We start from the raw sequence: 21,121 nt of genomic DNA, 5'->3' as shown, positions 1-21,121 counted from the left end.
GTACGTGCGTAGGTGAAAAAACACAGAGATTACGTAGGCCTATCTGAAATTTCCACATGATGGAAATTCACAGACGCGCCTATTAAACTGTCCATTGTTTGGAGTCTAACAATAAGGCCAGGATTCACAAAGCCAAAAAGAAAAAAAAGCGAAAACACTTATTACATAACATTCAGGACCGAAATTTTAATTGTGTTCAGCTTTTATTCGCTGCTTTTTAAAACATTTTAAACATTTTTTTCATGCATATTATTTTTAACTTCATTGCTCATACTAATTGTGTGCGTCCATGTACTTAAGTGAAGGACAAAGTGAAGAAACTTAAAAATCAAAACTGATCTCTCCTGGATTATCTCTCTCCTTTACAAAGCTTTTGTAGATAGTGCTGGGTTGAATGTAAGATAATTGAGTATAATGTAATTAAGACTGCAAGTAAGGTGGATCTGATGGGGCTAATTGAACTTGAGTGATTGTACATTTTGCTGTTTGAATATTTTTAGTTGAGAAGGGTAGGTAAAATAAGCTGTAGCTTCTACTTGAACAATATTAAACTAATAATTTGTAGCGTGTGTGAGTACAGGTGTAAATGTATAATCACATGAACTTATTTCTTATTTTTGACTAAATGAAGGGAATTTCAATGATTCAGGTCATTGTCGTGCTGAAAGGAGAACAGCTGCCTACCCAACTTGATTCATCATAGGGATGTATCAGCCAGGTGATGTGACGCTTTCATATCCTTGCCCTGACCTTTGCTTCACTGGAATGTAATCATGGAGGTCTACAGAAAGTTCCTTTGATCGCATGGCTTGTTTTCATGCAATGTGAACTGTGGAGTCATGTGCAGCCAATTCAGTTTTCCACATATGGCCATCGAGTGTAGACTAATGCGAAAATGGAAATTTGATCAATTTAAAATTAAATCTAAAACACTAACCAACATGAACTGGACTGTTACCTACTACGCTTAGTACTTATTACCTCTCACTACAAGAAAAACTGAACTTCCCTTTGTAGATTAATAAAGTTTTATCTCCTCTCATCATCACTCACTAAAGATGTGCACAAGGGATCAGAATAGCTTTCTTCCTGAAACGAATGTAGCATATCTATTAATGATTTTCCAGCACTTCCAGCACAAAGGTAATGACTCAGCAAAGGATCCGTTACATCAATTCACTGTGATCGCCCAAAGAAAAATGGAAAATGTGAAATATTACATTCATCAAAGTATTTCACTTAGAAATGCTGCAGTGTGTGTGACCCGCATAAGAGTCGTGTTTACAGTGTCAATATTACTCAACACAAGAGCTTAAGGTTCATGTTGATTTATAAAATGAACCAATAACACCTCTTAGTTTTCATCAGACAAATATTGAAATATGACCCAATAACTTTCACAATAGTTTCATGAGCGGCAACTTTGGAAAATCCATGATATGAAACTGGACAAGTGGATGGATTTTGGTTTAGAGGACAATGTCACTGTTCTTTTAACCGTTATGTCCCGAGCCTTTAATTTCAGACAAGAGGGATTTGTGTTGCAGGCATCAAGAAAATAATATGATGTTGCAGGAATAAAGAGAAAAGGGTATAAATAAAGATTCAAGATGATAAAATACTTGATAGTTTGCACATAAAGCTTGAGTGGATTTTCTTGACAGTATGGAAATGAATAATAAGAAAAACAGACCAAATGAACCAAAAGTCCAAAAAACTCTCCATTCTGTGAATATGATTATTCATTCACTTTTTAAATTCCTGTCCAGAAAATTCTAAAGTTATTCTTGAACGTAACAATTGTGAGAATCTTCTGTAATCACAAAGATGTAAATTGATTCAGTTTGTGGGGAAATTGTATTAAAAATACAATAAAGCAATGGCCTGGCATTGATACAAGGACATCACTGTTCATATCTTGTAATTTGTGTGTAGTATATGGTTAATTAATACAATGAAGTACCATGATTTTTTTGTAAAAATGTAATTTTTCAAAATATCTTTTAAAAGGGAAGATTACGAGCAGTCGAATATGCATCAAAAATCCTTGATCGGCAAGACCTCAGTTTTAAAAAGCTGGAATCAGCAGATTACTTAACTCTTTGTTTGGATAGTTAAATGCTGATCAGGTGCCCATAAAGCAGACTGAATCACTGCTGAATCATTATTGACCCTGACCTGATCCTCACCCTATCATGAATAAATCTTTATTTTGACCTTATTTTGACACAGATAAATTAAAAAAAAAACAAAAAAAAAACCAATATCATCTAGGTATAAAATTAGGTTTTTACATTTTATTTCTAGGAAAAACCATTGATGTGAAATACCACTATAGGATTCAGGTATCTTGTGACTTACTGGACATCTGTCTAAGTGATTACTCTCCACAGTGCTTTCCTGACTGCGCTAAATCAGAGCAGATAAGCTCTGATCATTATTCTCCCAAAACATGTGGAGCAGGAGGTTGACAGGGCATTGTTAACAGACATACACACAAATGTCTTCAAAGTGTGCATTGCAGGGCTATGTGTGACATCACTGCTAACAACTCATAGATAACATCTGAACTCACAGACACTGCGACAAGCAAATAGGTTGAGAAACTGCTCATACATGAGTGTGATCCGTTCTCTTAAGAAAGGTACTGGAAACATCCATCCATCATCTATACCCACTTATTCCTTAACCAGAGTCATAGGGATCTGCTGGAGCCTATCCCAACTCTCTTTGGGTGAAAGGCAGGGGTACACCCTGGACAGGTCCCCAGTCCATCACAGGGCCACATAGAGACAAACAACCTCACACACTCACACTCACTCCTATGGGCAATTTAGAGTCACCAATCAACCTGACATACATGTTTTTGGACTGTGGGAGGAAACCAGATTTGACTCAAAGTAGACTCAAAATGTAAAAATGAAATGGTAAGGTGATGCCATGAAGTGTATTTTTTCAAACTTTAAAAATCTTTATCACACACACATTAAAAGACATTATGCAACCAGCTGGTAGTACAGCTGGTTGCTAGTACAGCTAGTATGAGTAAAGTCAACTTGATGTGGAAAATCCTTGGCATGCCCTAATAAACTCAGACCCCTGGTGGCTCACTGATCACACATTAACTTTCATTGACTTCATTCTGAGAAGATAAGATGTCCATGGATGACCAAGGGTCATCATCCATCTTATGCAACATACAACCCCTCAAACAATCCGGTTCTGATTGCTGCTGCCCTGTTCACCTCATAAACCCTTCTGCATTGATGAATAAATTTAGGTTTCCTGTGAAATTACTGCAGTTTATCGATGTTTGGTGAAAATATTCTTCTCTTCAACGTCATGCTCCTCCTGTAATTCTCTTTACCACATGCACACATTTCCACTCTCCGCCTGTTCGGAGATGGTGAAGGAATGGCCTTTGTGTACTGTGGTATCTGTGGTATCCACACAGTGACTGAGTAAAGCAGAGTGTCCTCATCTGTTTGTACAGCTGCAAGTCCTTTTATTTCAACTCTGACCATTGCTCTGCGCAGACACTGCTGCTATTACCAGTGGGGAACCTCATCTTAAATGGAATATAAACCCTAAAATTAAAATTGACTATGCCGAACACTCATGTTTCCTCCTCTGTGTGGCTTGAAGTGTACTGTTACAGAAAAGTGAATTTCTTGCTTCTAAAATTAGCACTCTTCTATTTCTTTTATTTAGTTTTCTCACTGTAATGTTTTTAAGAGACACAATTAAAAAGGCCAGTGTATTTTTAAGTCAGTGAGAGCACATAAATAAAGTGAGAAAAAAATTGCTCAAATTTGCCAACAATGATCAGTCAATATTGGTTTAAGATTCAACTCCATATATATTCTTTCAAAAGTGTGTTTATCCAGGAGTTGAGTTATTGACTTTGCTATAAATAGTTTTGATATATTCACTGGTGGTGTGATTCTATTATTCACAACAAAACTGAGAAGACTTTCAACATAACTGGAACATTTGAAAAAATCAAATACATATGCTTTTAACCTAAATTAGTGGTTTTTAAAGTGATTATTTTGCTTATTCTTGATAGTGACTGCACCTGAGTGTGAGTGCCTGATAGCCTGATAGTGTCTGCTCCTGGAAACTAAGCAGGACCATGCCTGGTTAGTACTTGGCTGGGAAACCAACTTGGAAGACCAGGGGCTGCTAGTCTCAGCTACTGAGGTTGCATCAGGAGGGCATCCGGTGTAAAACTTGTGCCAAATCGATCGTGTGGACTAATTGATCTGCTGTGGTGACCCTGAATGGGAGAAGCCAAAAGAAAAAAAAAAAACGGATCATTTTTGATGAATTGTTGCTTTTAAAGGCACATTACCACCACCAGCTGTCCATGTAAAGAAATGTATGAAACTGCATGACCCTTAGCCACAGCATAAAACAAAACTGAGCAGTCTGTATTTCTAAAATTTTAAGTAGCCTAGTTAAAAATTATTTTGAAAAACCAAGTGATTTCACTAATTATAATAAAAGATCCATGTATAAGAACCAATCGTAATAAAGCTCAGTAGGCCTACTCTTGGCATTAGAGTCCATTCTTTTATTCATGTATGTCCACCTTTAATTTTAATAACAGATTCAATCCTAATGGGCAATTATGATACCAGACTCATACAAATCTGTGAAGAGATATTCTGCCATTCTCCACAGATGACTCTTTTCAGCTGCTATTTTTGTCAAGGGGTTGTGTTGCTCTACCTTCAGCACTAAAATACTCCAAAAGTAGACAGGTCATACTTTTCATTTTTGTTCTTGTTTGAAAACTTATGTGCCTTCTTGTCATGTTCCTTGGCAGCGTTTTCTCTGTTTTGTCAAGCAATGGTTTTCTTTTTTGATGCCATCTGTAGATATTGACTTCATGCTGCTTCCCTCATGTCTGATCAGTCACTGGAACACCAATTTTGTTAGATAATCCTCACTCATGCATTTTGCAGTGCAAGGTTAAGTAAACGGTGAGTTCTGCTACGCATCACTTTTCGAGAACAGCCACTGCATCTTCTGTTACAGGTAGTTTCACACTTCTCATACTTTACTGCCACAACTCTTATAGTCAGTGGATGATGTTGTACCCTCTCCCATCAAGTCTCGCAATCCTGTTTCTTTTTCAGGCAGTTCTTTACCACGTGAAACCATCTTGCTTTGAACATAACCCAGGCCAAAACTGGGAAAGCCGTGGTGTTCACAAGTCATTTTATAACCTTGCTCGTATAATTAGCATTTATTGGAAATCACTAGTGTTTTAACTTTTGTCACAGATATGCTCACTTTGCATTGAGCTTGTACTTTAAAACAGTGTTGTCTATCTAACTTTTTTATCTGGTTGTATGTAATGATACCTAAACGTAAAAAAATAGCTATTGTAACATTGTACAATTTTAAATGGCTGATTTCACTTTAAACAGCTTCATGTCAAAAGGTTTGTTGGTGCATTGTATTACAGGGTTACAATCATAACCATATCCTCCAGACCTTGTCCCTCCAGACCCTACTTTAGTTTTAACCCCTTAGTTGGCTGATGCATGGAGAATATCTCACCCTCATGCAGGTATTGTCTGTTTCATGTAGAAGACAATGTAATTTCCTGCACAACATGACCAACGCATTGGGCTGACATGCACACCAAGTAAGAAGTGGAAATGATGATTCATAACCCAAGTAACAACACCCTAAAAACATAAAAAAATTTTGCCAGCCTTATTAGCATAACTGCTTAACATTTTCCACCTAAAATGTGTCATAAAAATACATTTAGCAGGGTTAGGGCTTATCAAGTTGCTTGCTTAAATACATCTTTATGCCAAAATGCAGGGTTGCCATTTGCTGAACACAAACTTTTGTCAAAGATGATTTTGGGGTATTGCTACTATTCTGTTTATTGTGAAACGGGTTTGGGTCTCATCATATTACGGTAGTGAGAAGTGTTTCAATAATCAGTTGATAAAATAAAGTTAACAAATTATGAAGCAGAACCCCCCTTGGTTTTTGTGGTTATATTTCAACATCAGCATATTTTCTTGGCAGCATATAAAAATGAAAAGAAACAATGACTACAGCTAAATATCAGTCTCTCTAAGTCATCTCTGTACAGTGTAGGTCTGACTGATGAGATGAACCACCCTTCATTCATTCCCTTCTGTATCAAAAGGTGAAATCCAAAAACAGTCTACTAGTCTCTAATAGAAACGAGTAAAAATGTGCAGATCAACCCAAATCCTTTCACGTGTCTACATGTGTTTCAGAGGTATCTGAAACATTTTCTTGACTTGTAATTTTCAGACCTTTTCTCTCAATGCCCCAGCTTTTGAAAAAAATACAATCGTTCATACAATAACCGAGTGAGAGCCCAAATCTGGGTCAAAAGAAACAAGAATGAGCCTCCTTTTACCTGTTCCCAGGTACAGAAAATAAGAACTAGAAAATAAACTCTGAAATTTTACATCTTTCTGGCAGATAAAAGTATTTTTGTACAAGTCCCTTGTGCCTCAACATCAATTTTTGATCCATTATGTATTTTTTCAAATTTAAATATGAGCTGTACCATATATATTCTATCCTGATGTGCTTCAATGTTTATAACAAACTGAAGCCTGTATCAGAATAGAATATAGCACATTAAAAAAAATAAGACCGTGCTGAAACTTGTAACACCTTACTGGCCAACTGGAGAGCTCTACAAAGGGATTAGGCTGTCAGTAGAGGTGTCAGTATTCAGACTAGTGGAGTGGCAGGGAATGTAGTCCATCCACTAAAAATAATGGGGCTTAAATTCCAGGAGAACAGTAGGTTATGGGACCAAGGCCAATAACATCATCCCGGATCATTGGTGAAAGGGTGGAGTCTACCAGAGAGATACAGACAAGCAAAAAAAAACAAAAAACAAAAAAAAAAAAACAAGTGAATGTGTCTGGGAAAAGGCTAGTTCCTCTCCTGCACAAATACAGTCTCCTGTGGACAAAGCCCCGCCTCCTGCAGTGTGATGTCATAGTCCAAATGGGCGAGCTTCCTTCTCGGAAAGTTGGTGACAAGTTCGAAGCGCTCGTTAGGGTAACCCTTGGACTGGACATGTCTTACAAGGGCCTTGAACATGAGGAGAAAGAGACAGATACACCAGAGATGAAACTTTTTAAGTAACAATCAGTATTCATGAGATAATATTCACTGTTGACTGGGCATAACAAGGAAATGTTATTAATTTTACATGAAGAAAAAATTTTGGGACATGGCTTAATTGCTTTTAGATACAAGATATATGAAGTTGACCATCTTATTTACATCTGGTCAACAACAACAACAAAAAAGTGTATTCCACACTTTCCTAGTATTTATTTAGACGTTTGCTTGTAAATAGCGTTGATATGGTGTGTTCTTACCAAAAGTTTTGCTTTAGAAGACAACGAAATTTGTTCTTTCTGTCCATCTGGGTAACGAAGCATCAGCCTGGCTTTGGGACCTACACGTAAAAAAAAAAAATCATTGTAGTAATTATGATACAGTTCTTGTTCTACCCAGATTTTGATGTGTAAAACTGTTCAAGTTCCCCTTTACAGTCTTCACTATCCACATTTTCTAGCAGTGTCAGAAATGTGCAGGAGAAAGCACAAACAGCCTATGCTGAGCTTTCATAGCTCTCTCAAACCTTTAAAATGAATAAGCTGGGCTACAGTATCCGAACATGCTCCAGCCCCACACAGTATTGCTGCAGTATTAATAGTAGGGGTGGCAGAGATCAAGAGGTTGACCAGTTGACCCTTCAAGTGCTGATTAACTGATGGTTAAATATTTTGAGAAGGGTATACCTACAGGCCGGAGATTAACTCAAAGATAGCTAGTCAAGCACACGTACCCTGGTACCCTAACCCTCATTGTAACAGGATTAGAATGACACGTTTCCGTACCATTGTCATCAGGACATTCCATGACACAGGCTGTGGTGGTGCTGATCTTTGATGGTCCAGCACTTTCTGTCATTGGGGTACAGTGGTTGCCTCCAGAATCTGCATCAGGCTGAGAATGACGAGGACCAGAAGCTGAGGGCTCCAGGTGGTTCTTTTTGCTCTCCTCTTTCTTGTGGCTGTGGTTGTTTTCTTTGTATGGAGACTTTCGGTGGGAAGAGGTGGAATTATCCGGATGTAGACGCTGTTGGGCTGCAGAAGTAGGAAGGACTTGGGTGTGTTTGCTAGTAGAACTTTTCTCCTCGTGAGGTGCTGGCATTTCATTGTCTGACCCAGAGGTGGGGCCCTCACTGTCAGAGAAAGGCTCTGCATCTGATTCGTCTTCTGATCGTGGGGAATCAGGGGCTTCAGGGACAGTTGAGGACTCGTAGTGGGTCTCCTGTAGGGAGGCTCGGATCGCTGCCTCCAACTGACTGTCTTCACTGGCATCTATCAGACTCTCCTTGTACACAGAACAGAGCATGCAGACAAATACCAACTATAAAATCAAATATAACATTAATTCAAATATGGTTATACTGACAACAGAGTAAAAATCCTTGGGGTCTAACTATAGGTGCATTCAAACATGCAAATTTGGAGAATTGAGCATTTGATGACTACGCAGGTACAAGCATTCACTAATCACTACTCAAATTTTGCAAAAACATTATCTTTTACATCACCAACGGTGATGCTGTATCACAATTTTATTGTATTAAAGGCCGTGATAATGACTACAACTGAGAAACAGTTGTGACAGAAGACACCAAAGACTCCCAGAAGGAGAATAAAATAAACCAAATGAGACACATGAGATGAGAGACCCACAGAGCGAGCTCGTTTGGCGGGAGGTGCGTGGCAGGACGGCCCGTCAAGCTGCCCATGCTCAGCCAGGAAGCCGGTTGCCTGCTCCAGGAACGATGCCACATCTAGCTGGTTCCACTCCACCATTTTCTGACCTATACAGAATATGTTACAAAACAGCATGGGTCAAAATTAAATTAGAAAACCTTATTAAAATACAGCAAAAGCAGGAAATTAAAATGACTGAATAAAAGCAACAATTTGAAACTAACTTTCATATTTTGCAGATCTAGGATGAGGCATTTTGCTCCCCAACACAGATGAGAATACACTGCACATTTATCTTCATATTGTTCTCAGTGAGAACATTGTATGTATTGATCCTATTACTTGTAACAATACAAGAATCAATTTCTGTCACACACCATTTTTCAGGGATGTCTACCAACAAAAAAATTAATTCCCATAATGCCATCACCTTGTGTTCTAAACCTTTCAGGAATATGCTGTCTACTTAGAAAAATAAACCATCACAAAAAAATAGCAGACATTGTGCGGATAAAAAATACAGTTCCGACTGCTTCCATCCCCTCTACCAGAGCAAAATAAAATTTAAAAATGATTATTTCAACACACATAAAAACGCACCTGTGCGAGGGTCAAGGATTGAAATATAGGGAAACTTGTTCAGCTTATAGAACTGTATGTATCTCTGTCCCTCTTCACTATCATGATATACCTGCAATGAAGGAAATTGCACAATTCAAAACATAACCATCATTAATAGACAGAAAGGATGACAATGATGTGACTATTAGCAGAAGAAGTTTTTTTCTGATGTAAAAGTGGTTTATGAAAAAATTACGGTTCATTCGAAAAACGTTGCAGCTTCTCTTTACCGATTTACAAATTGTCATGCCACCCTGCAGGTTTTAGGGTACATGATTTGTATCTTTGATGGTGCTTCATTTGTTACGTATTTCTATTGTATATCAGTTTATTCACACTGGATCCTTGCAATGATATCAGTACAATGTTGGCAGGAATCTGAACATTGGATTGCATGACCCAGAGAAAAAAAAAAATTCATACCTGCCAGAATATGAAGTGTTCTCTTATGATGTTCTTGACTGCATCATTACTCCAAACGTCCCTGTTCAGGCACTGGCAGGCGAAGTCCTGAACATTTTGAATGTTGATCATTAGCCACTTGTTCTCCAGCTGCCCACAGTCTTTTGCCTGCAAACACAAAGAAACACAAGAGACTAAGCTTGATTCGGCCAATTACTGAATTATAAAAGTGTTAAGTTGGAAAAGAATTTTTTTTTCTTTATGAAGAACAGTCATATCCATCTATATCAGTGGTATGTGATAACATATCATGGTGAATATGCAGGTTCTCACTTTTAAACACTACATCGACTTCACAAACACTGTGAGTGCACTTTCAGCCAGAAAGAGAAAAACATTATCATTAAAAAAAAAAAAATACTGTGCAAAAATGATAGGTCTAGACACTTATGCCTATCCATCCTTGGAGCCTCCGGTTTCCCGGCTGTGACCAGTCACCATCCGTAACTTCACTGAAAGTTCACACAAACTGAATAAAGGCGTGTAGTGTAATGTGTCCGGTGAGTGGCTTCTCACCGTCTCAAAGCTGCCTTTGTGCATGAGCTCAATGGGAGGACGGAAAAGGTCTGCCAGGGTGCTCAGTTTCTTATCCACTGTTCCACCATTACGCAGCTCCTGTTCCTGGCGGACTAGAAAAACATTCATTATGGGAGGTAAAAAGGGAGCGACAGAACAGTAGAGAGAGAATAAAAAGTAATAGTTGGTTGCAATCAAGCAGCATTACTTTATACTAAATTCACTAAAAATTACATTCTTCAAACTTAAGCTGTTAACTTACTTGTTTCTGTTTGGAAGTCTCGGAAACCATCAAATATTGATCGAGCAGGTCTTCTTCGCTTTGGTACTGCACGAATAACAGACACATCAAAAGTAACATTCAGCAGATGACTGATACTGCACAGCTAATAATAACAATTCGCTTTAAGATACCCTTGCATGATTTGCAATTAGAAAAGAAACAGGATAATACCTCCAAACAGTGGTTCTGGTTCTACCAATATGTCCTGCTTCTGTGGAATTGGTGCTCGTACTTCACTAAAACATAAGGCAACATATACAGTATTACTCTAAGAGCAAAACAAACTAGAGCAAGATGTTGAATATCAATTAAGTTATTCTGACATAAGTTTATGCATTAAAAAAAAAAAAAAAAAAAAATCTGCTTACTCTGAAGGAGGAGCTCTGCTGCTTGAAGCTGCAGAACTGGAGCTGGTGCTGGGTTCCTCTGCTATCCCACCTCCATCCAAAAACATGGTTACTGCCATCTCCAGGTTGTTGTTGCATGCTTCCAACATATGTTTTCCTACACTCTCTGTGGCCCCTACAAGAGTGTTGGACATACAACTGTGATGTGCATCTACATGTGCTTGAACTCACACCAACTTCATTGAGAACAACAGTTTAAATGTACAAAACAATACAACAAATGAAACACTTTTATTGATATATATGTGACAAAGTTAGACATTCCACTTACCAGTACGTACATAACATACATTACAAACCAACAGTCTTAATCAAATTCATTAAAAACAACATTAAAATTGAATACTGCCATGAAGTAGGCCTGCACAGTGATTTGCAACATTGCTTAGACAATTATAAAATCACCCTGTGAAATATAAAAATACCTCAGTATAAAACATTTGACAAAAGCTTTGCAGGTTAACAAATGTGTATTGCCATATGATCACTTCTGACTGAAAAATGAGCTAGTCAGTCCTCTCTGTGAAGCAAACTCTGTGATAAGGATACTGCAATGGCAAAGATCTGCAATCTGTTTGTGACATTAAGAGTGCAATGCATGTAGTGACTTTAAATGTGCAGAACAGTAAACCTCATTGCACACTATATAGAAAACATCAGTAACAGAATCTGATGCTTACAGCTCTTCTGTTGCATATTGGATCAATCAATTTTCAGTTCGATACTAAATTATTTTTGTCGCTACCTGTTCAATAAATATCACACCTACAAACTAACTACCAGTGTTCACTTAATCTGCCCTTTTAAAGAGCCACTGTTTTTTTTGTGACAGTGCATGCTTCCACATAGTTGTAACATAAAGGCATTGACGGACTACAGGCTCCCCAAAAAGTCTTAGAATACAACTATGTACATTTACCATGTAATACTGTATTTGGGTATCGCTGTGACGTACTTATGCTTGACTTGATTATCTCCCTTACTGCTACATTACACTACTACTACTACTACTACTACTACTCCACTAGATTAATTCAGTACATTTTCTGTCGCATTGTAAATTCAGAATTATAAAGTCCATAAAAAATTATAGGAAGTATTAATATAATAATTCCCATAAAATACAACTTCACAAGCTAACCATATGTATATTACACAGTAATATTGCAGGTTTACCAGCTGCAACATTACAGTGATATACACCTAAATACCTCCAAATTATCATCCAATAATATGATATATATAATTGTGTTAAACAGGTTATTCTGCAGAATAATAACTTTTACTTCTGGTACTTTAAGTATAGTTGTTTTTTAGTTTTTATCTAAATAAAATTTTGAATTAACTAGTTTTACTTGTAAACTGATACTTAAGCACAAAAACCAAAATGTACCCAGATATTATAAAAAAGGTAATAGTATACTTTAAAGTGACAGGCACAACTGCGAAGTACAGGTTTAAGCGCTGTCTAGCAATTAGGCTAAACTATGCAAAAACATCAAAGGTCCTTCGTACTGCCAATCCCTGCAAACGCACAAGTGCATGAAAATGTTTTGCATACGTGAAAACAATAGATCAGAATAAACTACTAGTCTTTTTACGTGCACGGACTACACCGAGCTTGCCCTCTGCACTGCGCATGTCCGTTTCACTTTCCAAGTCTGGCAGCAGCCCCGAAGTGAGTCTCCTGTTTTCTCCGTTCAACAACTTCAAACTCAAACACTGTCTCAGTCGTGTCAAAGCACAAATACACAAACGGGGACCCCGTGAGCGAACAGTAGGACACACAAAGTGTGCTCGTCTGAGTGTGGTTAGCATCCCGGGCAGAGCGGGGATAACGGTAGCACACAACGTGAAGCCTGGCTGATGGTGAAGAAGAGAAATGTTAACAGGCGACGTCCATTCCACATGATCCGAGCACCAGTGCAAAAAGAGCAGAAATCAGAGCTGGGCTAGCTAGAATAAGTGTCTGCTGTGAGCACCTCAAAGAAAACCAAATATTCTGAAGGGGCTGTGGCAGATCAGATTCAAATGGGATGTTTTTACGAGTCTTTTCCTGAGTCTTTCACTGGAGTTTAGCAGATAACTGCTTGTGCTTTTCCTCCTGCAAGGCACTGACAGCGCAGGGGCCAGAGCAACACTTCACGTCCGTTTTCTTATCTGCGCACCTATTTCGTGATTTGTTGGACAACGGAGCGTTTCCCGTTAGGCAACCCAAACATACTTAACAGATCAAATGTTGAATGAAATCTTATTTTTACCTGTTATTGCTGTAAATTGTTGTATTAACCCGTTCACCCCCGGAGCTGAGGTGTCTCCGAGCGCCGCCATCTTACCGCCACAAACAACAACATAAATGTGGCGCATGCGCTACGAGACCCTTTTCCCCCGCCTAGCGCGGCGCGAGCACCATGCGTCACCAAAGAATTGCGTTGCATCGTGGGTAATGCAGTTCTGATATCAGAAAAAAACGTGTTATTCTGCATATGTTTTGAATGTCTGGGCAATTTATAGACATTTTGTTATTTAGCAGCAAAAAAAAAAAAAAAACAGTATGTTTAAGATGTAAGGGGAGTTTGTGTTTTACAAAATATTTCATGGTGGATTTTGAAGTATTTGTTAAAGACAGCTGCTGGAATAAACATATACATTATAAATGATTATGATTGATAATTATGTAAGGTATGTAATCAGATAAGGGCAGCAGAGTGGATTGGTGGTTAGCACTGTTGCCTCACTGCAAGAAGGTTCCTAGTTCGAAACCCAGCAAAGGCCTTGTTGCGTGAATTTCACGTTCTCCCAGAGCTTGCGTGGGTATCCACCAGGTACTCCTGTTTCCTCCCACAGTCCAAAAACTTTGTGTGTCTATATGTGGCCCTATGATGGACTGGTGACCTGTCCAGGGTGTACCCGTGCCTTCCACCTGAAAGAGAGCTGGGATAGGCTCCAGCAGATCCCTGTGACACTGGTTAAGGAATAAGCTGGTATAGAAAATGGATGGATGGATGATATTTTACCAAGCACATTTGTGTCAAATGACATAACCATTTAAGGCCATGAATTTAAACAGTGGTTTGGCCTAGACATATTGGTGTCACACAGAATTTGCCAAATTTCCATTAGTGCCACCACATGGGCATCATTAATTCTATCCACTGACATCCTTATTTATCTGGGCTCATTAATTTTGTCCAATCAAACTCTATAGCTATAATTGTCTGTTCACCATCCCTCCATTTTCTATACCTGCTTATTCTTTAACCAGGGTCACAGGGATCTGCTGGAGCCTATCCCAGCTCTCTTTCGGGTGGAAGGCAGGGGTACACCCTGGACAGGTCACCAGTCCATCACAGGGCCACATAGAGACACACAAAGACAAACAACCACACACACTCACTATAGGCATCGTTCTTTTTTTTTTAGAGTCACCAATCAACTTAACATGCATGTTTTTGGACTGTGGGAGGAAACCGGAGTACCCGGAGTAAACCCACGCAAGCACAGGGAGAACATGCAAACTCCACACAGAAAGGCCAGGTTGCGAACCCTTGACCTTCTTGATGTGAGGAAACAGTGCTAACTACTCAGTTTTGGATGGTAGGGCTTTTCTGAAAAGAAAAACAGGGTGGTTCAGTTACAATAAGCCCCACACTTGGAAAGCAGTATAAAGGCACAAGCAGTTAAATCAGTTGCTCTTCATGAGTTGTCAACGCAAGTCTATGTGCATTACAATTTGAGAAAAGGGGTTATAAAAGTATCAGAATTTGTAATTTGCCCACCTACAATTATAATTCCTTTATACACATGTTTATGAATCATAAACAACTAATAGTTGAGCTCTGACTCTATTATGCTTCATTTTTAAAAAATTCTCTACAAAAAGTGTATAAATTTTAAATGGAAACTAGATACACTTACAATTTAAGTAGTGTAATTTTATTGTTATTTGCATAATACATTCAATTTGAAAACAGCATAAACCAAATCCAAAACCTGAAGACTCATTTCAAAAAACAAGCTAACAGCAATTGGAATAATTGCTTATTCAGTGATGACTAAAAGTAATCTTAATTACAATATCTGACACAAATCTTTAGTGTTGCCCAGCATAAACAAGGAAAAAAAACATCACTTTACAAAGGGAAATTGATGATGGCACTGACTTTCTATATAATGAAATTTCCAAACTATATTTACAAATACACAAAATCTAATTCCACTGCCCAATTAAATAATAATTTAAAGATCAAAATTAAAGAACATTACATTTGATTAAATAATGATCAGTAATGCAGTTTCTTTCAGTTTTGCTGATAGTCTGATATGGGCTCATACATGTTAAGATCAAACCATAAACAACTGGATTTAAAAGTTTTGTAATTAGAATTTTCTTCTTTCAAAAAAAGAGCAAACTCACAGCTAAAAAGGCACATAGCATCATCTATAACAGCTAGAATGTTATGTGTTTATTTTTTGCCTACGAAGGGAGATTCAGCATCAGACCAGCTTGCTTTAACAATCTGAAGGCCAACTATGCTTATTGTACATTGCACAGACAGCACTTAGTTTAGCACTCTGTACTGAAACCCAGCAGAAATCTTCCGCTTCTGTACTGACAGGTGACTCTTTAGCTCTGAGGTGGGAAGTTCTTTCATATAATGTTTCTTTAATGCTTTTGTCTTAACAGGGAATTTGTGAAGTATATTGAAGCATTATATGCATAAGACCCCAAACATAAGCCAAACATAAGTCACTGAATTTTGGTACAAGATGGTCATTATAGTGGTTAATCTAAGAAATTCTATAGCAAGCATGTCCATAAACATATTTGAATATGTCTTTTGAAACAACACTGAAGGCCAAATGACAATAATACAGCATCTGTGTAAATGTTTAAAATATTGTCAGTGCCAACTGACAGCATGAACGTATTTATCTTACAGTAGTTAACATTGCTTAAGTAAGATCAGTCCTGCTATTACTACATAAATTCTACATTTTACTGTTTAAATGAAGTGAATGACCCAGTTTCCCATGGTCAAGAGAGAAAAACAAGGCTGTAATCAGTGGTGTGTATATATATATATATATATATGTATAGGTTAAAAAAAACATCTTTATGGACACATTAAATGTTTTTACATTCTCATGAGTTTTATTTTACTGCAGAGGTCACTCGTGTTAATCAGAAAATTGTCCTATGAGCTGTAAAATATTTGCACAAGGAATAACCGAGGCTGCTGGACATCAAAATGTGCCCTTCATTAGTAGCAATGCCAGCTTATTACAATGATTAGTCAGTTTCTGCTGTGAAGGACTATCATTTCTTTAAAAAGACTGATGTATGTGAGAGCCACCTTACTAGCTTTAAACATTAAAAATGGCATCTTAGGGCACATTTTAGATGTCTTTGTGACTGGTTTGGAACCTGTTTTAGGACAGTTATTACGCTTGTTAAAGCAAATGAGAAGTAGAAGTAGCATTAAAATACATGTAAATTATAATTTGTTATTGGCCTTCCCATTAAATGCTGAGGTTTAATTGTTCCTTTTACTCACTGTGTAGTTTGTGGGAACACCCTCATTCTGCCCAACAACCCCCTCAGAAACAGTAAGTATGCCTTCCTTCCTGTTAGCAGTGCAACTTCAATAATGTGATAAACAAGACTAATTTCTTATTTGGGAGATGGGCACCGCATGATTGAGTACAGATGATGGCTCCATACTGCATCCCACATGCAAAACAATAAAAGAAAAATAAGTGCAGAGGAAAAATGAGGAAATGGGTAGTTTTTGAAATTATATCCATAGTTCATATCCAGCTTAATAAATAAATGAGCTTCCACACAACAGCAGTGATCAAGGTGTAAATGTGAGTGCACACATGCATACATGTACGTTAAGTGAGCCATGGGTGGGTTCAATGTTGGAATGAATATCGGTGTATGGAGTGACTATATAATTCTGTGAGGCTGAATTTGGTGTGTTTTAAAATGAAGTTTGTTTTTGTAGGCAGGGCAGGCAGGGGGGTGAGGGAGAACACTGTGAAGTTGGCAGATGAGTTGTATACTACAGTTTAGAAGCGGATGAAGGTAGCATCAATCTGGCGTACACTGGGCAATGCCAGCATGATCTTTCGCCGGTACTGTGGATCTTTCTGTAGCGGGTTTCTTTCGAGATAAACTGTCTCCAGAGATTTGGCATTCTTCAGCTCATCAAGATCTGACCAGTTATCTATCTGATTATCATTCATCTGTGAAGAGAGCGAAAGAAAATAGGTAATAAGAAGACAGTTCATGCTGTCTTACCTGGCTGAACACTCACAACATATAGCAACATGGAGGGTACTGAAATGAATGAATCAATGAATTGATGTTTGTTTTGATCATTAATAACACTACAAATGAACAAATTGATCCATGAATTAATACATCAAATTAATAATGGCTACCTAAACTAACAAAGAGGTAAATGTATTAAACACTGATTATAACAATAATTTATAACATAAATATGTTTTGTAAATTTAGGTTTATACAGCAATTTTTCTACAAGGTAAGTTAAACAGATTTGCTTTGATTATGCATTTTCTTTTTTATTTGTCTACTGACTTTTAGGATCCACTTGAAATCTTGTGGTAAAATGTCTGCTGTCAGAGAGTTTCCAATTCCTTTGTACCAGTGTTGAATAATAAAAGAGAAATAATTTCCTATTTAATTTCACACATTATTCATACCCAGAATTCCTGCAGCTCTGTCAGATGGCTGATGTTTTCAATTTTCTTTACTCGATTGGCTGCAATGTCCAGGGTTGTAAGCTTTTTCTGTGATGGAAATATAAACAGTGTTTGAATACACAGAACAAATGTTATTGTTACATGTTTGCATGATGGACAGTGTGGCATCCAGTTAGTTCAAAAATGGGCTAAGGTATTTCAATAACTCACATTGTTTTCCAAGCCCTCAATGACCTCAATGCCATTGTGACTCAGATAAAGCTCTCTTAGGTTAACAAGGTTCTGCAGACCCTCAATTTTAGTAATCCGGTTACTCTGAAATTAACAAAATTACATAGAGTCATTAACCAATCCCTTAACATAGCTACTACAGTTTTATTCTTCTCACATACGTGCCGAAGAGGATTTGTGTACCTGTATACTTAAAACAGTCAGGTTGTGTAAACCCTCCAAATTCTGAAGCTTAGTTATTTTATTGGTCCCAAGAAACAAACTTTGCAAAGATGCCATTGTATCCAGGTTCTCTATGACCTGTGAACAGCATAAAGAGGCAGAATTAAACACATTTCATTGATTTCATGTCCTATAATGTCTTTTAGATGGCATAATGTTGCAACATGTTTACAAATGCATAATATATCATTTGTTTAACTGAATTTAACCCCAATTTATCACTCCCTAAGAGATCCTTTCCCTCTCACCCGAATCCGATTTGAGCCCAGCTCCAGCATTTCCAGGCCTGTGAGGTGCTCCAGGTTGGCAATGCTGCTAATTTTGTTGTGAAGCAGAAAAAGTTTCTTCAGTTGAGTCAGCTCCTCCAAACCCTCCACCTTTCTCAGAAGGTTAAAGGACACATCAAGGAGCCTGTGAATCAAACAATTAGACTCATTACAATTAACTGTGGATTCTTCTTATTTATAGTATATATATATATCACATGAAAATAAATCAGTGACTATCACTCCCCCCATACGACTAGATCCCTGTGAGTATAAATAAGGTTTGTAATACACAACCTACAGTTTTTTTTTTTTAATACTTACTCCATCTCCTTGAGGTTGTGCAGGTTCTCCAGTTTGCGGATCTGATTGTCATAGAGATCTAGTTCCCGCAGTGAACTCAAACTATCAAGGTTTTCTATCTTTTTGATAAGATTCTGCCGTAAAGAGAGTGTCTGCATAAAAACATAGATGACAAGAAAGCAAAAGATGATCTTTCTTTTTTAGCTATGATTAAAAAAAAGACATGTTATTGAAGTTGAGTTGTTTGAAAATTGTTTTTAGTTTTTGTTTTTAGTAAAGAAAGAATAAGGGATAAAGCCAGATTCTGCATACCATGCTGCTAGTACTACTTCAGCTCTCATTGACAGTGGCACCTAAATAGTGGTTGAGGTTGCAGTTACTTACTTTAGCCTTCTGTAACACCTCCAATCCTTCAATCTTCCCAATACGACAATGAACAAGATCAACATCCTAGAAAGAAAACAGAGACCTCAGGATGACATAACTCTTGAAGTAATAGGTGTTGTTAGATTTGATTGAGACATAAACATCAAGTGTCCACCACAAACATGTACTTTAAATACACCGAAAATGCAGTTACAGTAGTGAAACGTTTGGTTGAAGAGAATATAAATGGTTAACATATAATGTTACATTGCAAACAAAGGACTGTGCCTCCACTTCCAAATTCCACAAAAGAAAATTTCCAGGAAAAATGTTCACTTTCTTCACAGCTTTAGAGTTTTTATGATTATCCAACCAAACAGACTCATTTGGGACAGTGGACATATTACTAAAAACCAATCGGCTTTCAATCAAACAGCACTGGTGTTTAACACCATCTTCTAACCTCTTCCTCTGGGTCCAAGGTTATGGTGTCCATGTCAACAGGAGACTCTTCTTTGCCTTTAAAGTATTAGGACAGAGTAGTTATAAACAAGATTTTATGCAGAAAGCTAATCACTATGTACTGCTGTCATATAGATGATGATCAATTGTATTGACACATAAGGGCTTGCAGGCTGACTTTTGACACTTTCTATGTGGCTGTGCTGGAGATATGATGATTTACTTGTAGCAGTGGGCTGATTTGGGTCCACATCACCATTGATACTCTTCCGCCTGGTTTCATCATCACCAGACTCCTCTGACTCCCCCCTCCGGTCCACTACAGTTAGCAGGCAGAGACAAGAGCATTTCAAATTCAGGACACAGATGCAGAGCTGTTTTCCACGTTTGCAGCAATGACATGTTTTTGCTGATGCAGGTGTAATATGATTCAGAGACCAGGCCCAGCTCCACAGTCCACTGAAGAGTCAGCTGGTGTCATCTGGAGCATCCAAACCTGGTTGATGGCTGTTACATGTTTCTGCACTCTGCACAACAACACGTGTATAAGATGTGGATTAAAGCTGCCAATAAATAAATCTGATGGAGTCATTTGCTGCGGATGTGAACCCAGCTGCATTTCAAGCCTTACCAGCTCAGGGCTTGCAGGCTAAGGTTAACGTTAGCTCACCTACTTTAAACAGGCTAAACGCTGGTAAACCAACTATGCACACGTTTAGCGTAGGTGTTATGAGCTAAAATTAGAAGCATGCTATATGATAATAAAATCCAATTAATATCATTAGAATACACATGGCAGCTACAGAATCTAAACAGGTCAGAGTGTGATCTGAAAAACGTCAGCTAACGAGTCTGGCTGTTAGCCTGTTAGCTAGCTAGCTAGCAAGCCAAGGATGGTGGTCTGGTTAGCACGAACGACTCGTGGGATGTAACTACTTATATAAAACAGGCGCATTTGACTAGATGAGCACTGGTTTGCCCAGCTAAAGCAATTATATCACGACTGCATCGCTACACGTTTACTCACCTTCCATGTCTTGAAGCTCTCCAACAGACAAGGACGCCATGATTCCTGTAAACACTCCTGACAACCGCTCAGCCACTCAGGTGGAGGCTCGTACTGCATCCTACCACAAGGGGGCGCCGGTGACACACGCTGAAAACTGCTAGTGCGCACGTTGTGTACACAGTGGACAGTACAAAACAGAGGCTATTTGGCCCCACGCTGAAAGCTGAAGGCTCCCCTTTCATAGTTTGCATCAAACACAGGAGTATATTTTCTTAAATTCACTGCAGATAACCATGTAAATACAAGATTTCTGTAAGTCTCACTATTTATGACATTGAGACAACACATTAAATCAAAATCTACCCAGTAATGTATAAATTAGTTAAAAGAACCTACAAGATTATACTGCTACGACA

At 38.0% G+C, this 21,121-nt stretch overlaps 2 protein-coding genes across 2 annotated transcripts; both read right to left on the bottom strand.

The window, feature by feature from the left end:
* Window positions 1–5,995: 5,995 nt before the first annotated feature.
* Window positions 5,996–13,478, bottom strand: ubxn7 (UBX domain protein 7). The gene is made up of 11 exons (XM_026314418.1): window positions 13,373–13,478; window positions 11,073–11,226; window positions 10,876–10,940; window positions 10,684–10,749; window positions 10,422–10,534; window positions 9,867–10,013; window positions 9,423–9,513; window positions 8,799–8,929; window positions 7,932–8,430; window positions 7,407–7,486; window positions 5,996–7,113 (listed from the first exon to the last, which is right to left on the bottom strand). Exons 1-11 carry the CDS (start codon window positions 13,476–13,478, stop codon window positions 6,952–6,954), a joined length of 1,614 nt encoding a protein of 537 aa, XP_026170203.1. The 3' UTR covers window positions 5,996–6,951.
* Window positions 13,479–15,596: 2,118 nt separating this feature from the next.
* ppp1r7 (protein phosphatase 1, regulatory (inhibitor) subunit 7) lies at window positions 15,597–20,833 on the bottom strand. Its single transcript, XM_026314448.1, has 10 exons — window positions 20,724–20,833; window positions 19,920–20,015; window positions 19,698–19,753; window positions 19,253–19,318; window positions 18,890–19,020; window positions 18,548–18,710; window positions 18,261–18,377; window positions 18,057–18,161; window positions 17,847–17,933; window positions 15,597–17,363 (listed from the first exon to the last, which is right to left on the bottom strand). The coding sequence occupies exons 1-10, from the start codon at window positions 20,761–20,763 to the stop codon at window positions 17,187–17,189; spliced, it is 1,038 nt and encodes a 345-aa protein (XP_026170233.1). The 5' UTR covers window positions 20,764–20,833; the 3' UTR covers window positions 15,597–17,186.
* Window positions 20,834–21,121: the final 288 nt, after the last annotated feature.

Source organism: Mastacembelus armatus, chromosome 17 (assembly GCF_900324485.2).
Source record: "Mastacembelus armatus chromosome 17, fMasArm1.2, whole genome shotgun sequence".
Taxonomy (NCBI): domain Eukaryota; kingdom Metazoa; phylum Chordata; class Actinopteri; order Synbranchiformes; family Mastacembelidae; genus Mastacembelus; species Mastacembelus armatus.
This window is presented reverse-complemented; position numbering and strand designations above follow the sequence as displayed.